The following is a 6,000-nucleotide window of genomic DNA, read 5'->3' as shown; positions in this document are numbered from 1 at the left end:
GCTGCCGAGCAGCCGTCCCCTTACGGGCTTGCTGCCTGCCGTGCTTGCTTGGATGAGTCTGCGACATGCCTAATAAGAGACGAGATGGGCCAGGGCGACGAGAGCGACCGCATTGTGATCAACGTGGGAGGGACTAGGCACCAGACTTACCGCAGCACCCTACGCACCCTGCCTGGCACTCGGCTGGCCTGGATCGCCGAACCCGGCTGGCCTGGATCGCCGAACCCGATGCCCACAGCCACTTCGACTATGACCCCCGCACGGATGAGTTTTTCTTTGACCGGCACCCGGGCGTCTTTGCCCACATCCTGAATTACTACCGCACAGGCAAGCTGCACTGCCCCGCGGACGTGTGCGGGCCCCTGTATGAGGAGGAGCTGGCCTTCTGGGGCATCGATGAGACCGATGTGGAGCCCTGCTGTTGGATGACCTACCGGCAGCACCGTGACGCCGAAGAGGCTCTGGACAGCTTTGGTGGGGCACCCCTGGATAGCAGTGCCGAGGACGGAGACATAGATGGCACCGGAGACTCTGGTGATGGTGAAGAGGAGCTGGAGATGACAAAACGCCTAGCACTTAGTGACTCCCCAGATGGCAGGTCTGGGGGATTCTGGAGACGGTGGCAGCCCCGCATCTGGGCGCTCTTTGAGGATCCCTACTCCTCCAGATATGCAAGGGTAAGCTATGCAATCAGCTCCCTCATCACAACACTAGAACCTCCCTTCAGTCCCACTTCCTCCCAACATCATCAGGGCTATCTCCACTGGCAAAGCAGAGCAGCCATCCATGTGTCTAGCCATACAAAAATCACGCACGGGCTATGGGGACATAACCCACGCACTTGAGCAGGCCTGATGCATGGGGCACGAGTGGACACCAAGGCATGAGCTCATGTACTCATCTGTGGGCTTCCAGAGACCCTTATTTTTTAACAGGCTCCTAAAAAACCCACAGCCTGGGGCAGGGTCCCATTTGTGGGCCAGGGAGATCTCCATTATACCAGGCAATTTCCATCCATGCACAGATTTTTACAGTCATCTCCCAGTAGAGAGGCACCTTATCCAGCTCTCTTATGAGCTAACGGCTCTCTCCCGTCTATGAGACGGAGAAAGGATCACGGGAGCAGGCAGTCCTTGGGAGACCAGGGGATTTGGAGACTTTCTCAGCCTGGACTGGAAAGGGAGTCTGTTCCTTTCTCTCTTCTCATACGTACCATGTTAAATATTTATGATCATGCTTCTCTGAGAATGGGTAATTCAGTTCCTCACCTCCTCACTCTGTCTTTTCCCTTGTGGGAAATGCAAAGTATTAATCAGAGGAGAGGGTTCATTCATGTAGAAGGGACACTGTGTTTTACAGGTTTCTTGCCTGGCTACTGAAGGACAACTCCTCCCCTCCTGGTGCCTGCGGTTGTTTTGGAAAGGGAATGCACACTGGTGCAGTTCACAGCATAGCTGTGGATAAAGATGGTCTTAAACAGTCACCCGACTCCTCTAAGTAGGTACCTTTCATGCTATTACATATGAGGATAATTACATTAATTAGGGCCTGATTCTGCTCCTGAAGTCAAAAGTCGAGAAAACATTTACTTCAGGAGCAGCAGCAGGATTAACCCCCAAGATACCCATATTGATAAGCAGGAAAATAGATGAAGGATAGTGCCTTCACAAAGTTGATTTGGATAGGTTTTACTCCTCTCTTAAACCTACCTTTGTTACAGCATAATTGCTGTCAGCCCTCCGTAGGGACAAGTGGTGCTTTGGTGTGGGAGGACGATCAGTGTTCCTGAGGAGGATCAAAGAAATGAGATCAGATTAGGGAGCAAGTTGGATGGATGAAGGAAAGGGAAGTGGAAATGCAGGGAGCGGGGACACGGGAGCGGGTCGTCTATGAATGGGTGGTGGAAGAGCAGCTGCTGGAGACTTTCGGTCTCAGCAGAGGTCTCCAGCAGGAAGCCGCCAGGTCTGCAGACTGAATGAATGGGGAAAGCTGGAGCAGAGCCTGGAGTTATATCTTGGTGCATTTCTAAAGATTCTTGTTTGCATACCCTTTGGAGATTTCCTCCCTGAACAAAGAAGTTAATATTTTAAATGAATTCCTTTAAACAGCATGGAGGATAAAGGAATAATAAAGTATTTACCATGAGATGAAAGGATGATGCTGTTGAATTGCAGCTTTCAAATCCCTGATTTCTGCCAAGGGAACAAGGAAATGGAGAGGGAATGCTGGAGGGTATCCTTCAAAAGGCTTAGTTAGCTTCCTTTAATCAAGCCCAATGTTACCAGGCATTGATTTGAATAGCAGATCTCTCTGGTGCCCAGGAATCTGCTGGTAAAACACACTTCAAGTCAGGGCAGTGTGCTTGTCCAAGATTTTGTGGAATGGTCCAAAAGCCAAATGGATAATGCTGTCCCAATGAAAAGGATACAAACAGAGGCTAAAACAGCCTTTTGCTTGGAAGCATCATGATATTTTAGGTTGGAGGACAAAATCTATAACCCATATTAAGAGTCTTTGTCATGAACAAGCTGGAATTCTAGGAAGATATAAATTCCATTTTCTAATTCTCTATGGGTATTTTCATTTAGAAATAGGCATTTTATAAAGTGATTTGGGTTTGTTTGTTTTGTTTTTTGCAGTGGATGTTATGCCATTTATTCACAATTACATGTGCATACCTGGTAGAATTCAACCCCTGATTTACCTCTAACTTTTCTTTCCTTAAAGGATTGTTATGCTAGAGAAGTATGAATTCTGGGCAAAGTTGAAGTGTATACTGAATATTTCATGGGTTAAGTATGATCTTTAACTTGTATCTATGGAGACGTAGGCCATATGCATTAATATCTTGCATGAAGGAAGATGGCTTTCATCATCAACACATGCACACATTGTCCATTAAGAAGACATTATAAGACACTTAACATTTTCTAATAAAACCCATATGTTATGGTTATGGATGTAAGAAGAGATGGGAGTTTGATTTATGCTCCTGTAACCTAATGAACGCAGACATTGCAAAAAGACCTCAAACTCACAATAGCTAATTTACAGTAAAATAATTGACAGCATCATTAACAGGTGAACAGTATATTAAAGCAATCCTTAGTACAGTCGAGTCAGGCAACAAATCCACTATTGCCTCACTTTGAATTGTGTACACTACTTTCAATTACAAACTGTATTTCAGTCATGCAAAAATTTAAATTCACATTGCCATTTTGTCAACAAAATACATCATAAAAATTTGTCATCCTAACTGGATCTGAGACTTGTACTAATAGTGGTTATTATATACACGTTTGATGTTTACATATGGCATCAAAATGTATGTCAAAATAACATCTTAATATAAGCATCAGTTTACATAACCATTATACTGTTACACTTGGGCAAGTAAAAGGAATACAGTATATGAATATTAAGATTAAATGAAAACCTGCATATCTGAATAAAGCAAGATTTCTCTGGACTATATCTGGTAGACTGATTCAGTGAATGTTTAGGAACGGTCTATGGAAAGCTCAGCATTTACTCAAATCTAGCTATTCCTGGAGCATTTTGATGGACACTGCTTACAAATACAAGTACAATTGACTGTTTTACTTCACCAGCACCTAACTCATACTAAATTACATCTGATCTCATTGTAGACAGCCAGGGGAGACTGGAAGAGCATTTGTGTAGGTCAGGCAAAATCAGCTAACTCTGCACATTTTGTCTATTTCTAAACTTACTTTGATAAAGCATAAGCTCCCAGTCACTAATTATTTGTCTTCAGGTGCATCATAGCCAACTCTTTCTTGTTAAAACAACAGTGTCTGAGTTTAATGAAGTTCTAGTTTTCTAAACATTAATTTCTTAAATAAGGTAGTTCTTTCTAAAAACATAAAACACTTTTAAAAATTGCATTGTCTTCCAAATCTGTAATAAGAAAAGGTAGCTTGTTTCAACTCAGATTGCCTTAGAGACCTACCTTAATAAGATAAATGGGCGTCACACTTCTCTGTAACTTAAAGAATCCACATTCGGATAACAGAGGCAAAGTCTGGTACCTGGAGGTCTGAACAGAATAACAGATAAGGTGATGGAAAAGATCAGATTTACAGAGATACTGGTGCACATGCAGACAGAGAGGCATCTAGCCGTATTTTCTAAAGCATCTAATAAGGCAGCTAAATATCACTGTATGTCAATGGATATTGTGCACCTAAATTGGTGTGACGTTTCTTTAAAGCTTATTGGAACTGTCTTTTTTGCATCAGGCAACTTCTTAAATTTATTTTTTATAAGTAGACACAAAAGGTGAAGTATACTTAGAGTCACACAGAAAGCTACACAGATACACTAAAGCAGCATATCTGAGAGTTACGACGTACTAGAGTTCCTGCCTTCTCCACTCATTAGACTTCACAGGCCCCTCAGTACACAAATGTGTGAAAAATACTTTCTTAGCTTCCTCTCTCCTTTATATTTATGTCTGGCCATGCTGTTCTTACACTAGCGAAGCTCCCACTGACTTCCTGTGGAGTTTGGCCTGCAGATATCTTTGCCCCCTTCTCCTCCCCAGCAGGATAAGGTTGTGTTTGTGTTAATTCACAGTCATTCGGTTAGTCAGTGTTCGGGAAGCAGGAGCTTTCAGCTGAGATTCTGCGCTAACGCTCATTTTCAAATTGGATGGTTAAGCTTCATTAATGAACCCTCAGGAAAGCTTTTATAGTCCTTCCAAATAAACATTTTTACTGTTTTTAAATAAAAGCTGATTGGGGTCCTATGGAAAGTCCTCAACAGCTTGACTTGCCATCCTGGCATATGCTATACCGCTCTGATCTGGAAGAGGAAAGGCTTATGGCAAAACTCACACTCACCCTTCCCTCATGTTCTCCCTTCACATCCTGCAGAAGGTTCTGCTTTCCTCAGTGGGTGATTTTTGAAGGACAAGTTTCTGACGCTGAGAGTGAGACAAGAAAAAGATAATGGGGAAGAGATGAGAAAAAGGTATTCCCCAGGGATTTCTTCTATCTTTCTTCTCTACATTCAAGACCATTTCAACCTTGCTGTGTTCATTTAAACTGATTTTTCTATATATGCACTACATCCAGTAGGTACCACAAGGCTTATGGGATCCTAGTTCCTGAATAACCATACTGTCTCAAAGCTTAGAGGCTGGGGTAATTTCCACTCATCCTTTACCCTGTCACAGTACAGCTAAGCTCAGGAATGGGGGAAAATATCAGAGAGTGGGAATAGATACTCATCACCCTTCACAAGGGGAGCTTACTCTGCGGCTGTCTGACACGGGACACACTTCGCACAGGAGTGCTTCAAGGACAGTGCTCTGGGGGCTCCGGCTGAGCGTAAGCAGACGGGGAGAGAGGAGAGAGGAGAGAGGAGAGCTGCCCCTCACACCCTCCTACCCACAAGCACCCCTTTCCCCGGAGAGGGCTTTCATCAAAGGGGCCCTGATGGAGCTGCTCTCGCACCTTGGGCCTTTCTGCAGGGTCTTCCCTGCAGAGGCATATCTGATCCTGCACTGAAGCTGGCTGCAGTAATTCTCACCCATATACTTCGACAATTAACGAGACAGCCTAATTTAATTGCACTCTGCATTACAGCTTTGGAAAAATGAGAATCTTTCCACATTAAATGAAGTTGCCCCTGCACTTGCACTATAATGTAATTACAGATAGACATCTGTTAACTACCATTCTGTCATTCATTATTAATATAGGTCCTAAAATCCCATTTTATTCCTATTTTCTCCCATCCAGGGACATGTTACTGCAAATCCTTATATAACCCATTAGTAAGCAAGGTGTAGTCTTCTCTGTGTCCTGTCCAAAGAAGCCTTGGACAACGCCAGCTAGAAAGTGTTCACTGCTCACACCAAGTTCAGTCCCTATTGAATTAGCCAAGCTGGGAGCAGGCACACTCACAAATGACTCCTGGGAATTGTCCCTCTGACTTCAGAAGTAATAAATTTTAAAACCACTATCACCA

General features: G+C 43.8%; 1 protein-coding gene across 1 annotated transcript in view; it reads left to right on the top strand.

Annotated features, from left to right (window-relative positions):
* The first annotated feature begins 6 nt into the window (after positions 1-6).
* Positions 7-6,000, top strand: part of KCNC1 (potassium voltage-gated channel, Shaw-related subfamily, member 1) — a 111,514-nt gene continuing 105,520 nt past the window's right edge. The window contains 2 exon segments of the mRNA XM_010286716.1: positions 7-198; positions 201-677. Of these exon segments, the coding sequence (XP_010285018.1) occupies positions 85-198; positions 201-677 (591 nt within the window). The 5' untranslated portion in view covers positions 7-84.

This window comes from Phaethon lepturus, unplaced genomic scaffold, assembly GCF_000687285.1.
Source record: "Phaethon lepturus isolate BGI_N335 unplaced genomic scaffold, ASM68728v1 scaffold4225, whole genome shotgun sequence".
In the NCBI taxonomy this organism is placed as follows: domain Eukaryota; kingdom Metazoa; phylum Chordata; class Aves; order Phaethontiformes; family Phaethontidae; genus Phaethon; species Phaethon lepturus.
Note: the sequence above shows the minus strand (reverse complement) of the source record. Positions and strands in the feature narration are given on the sequence as shown.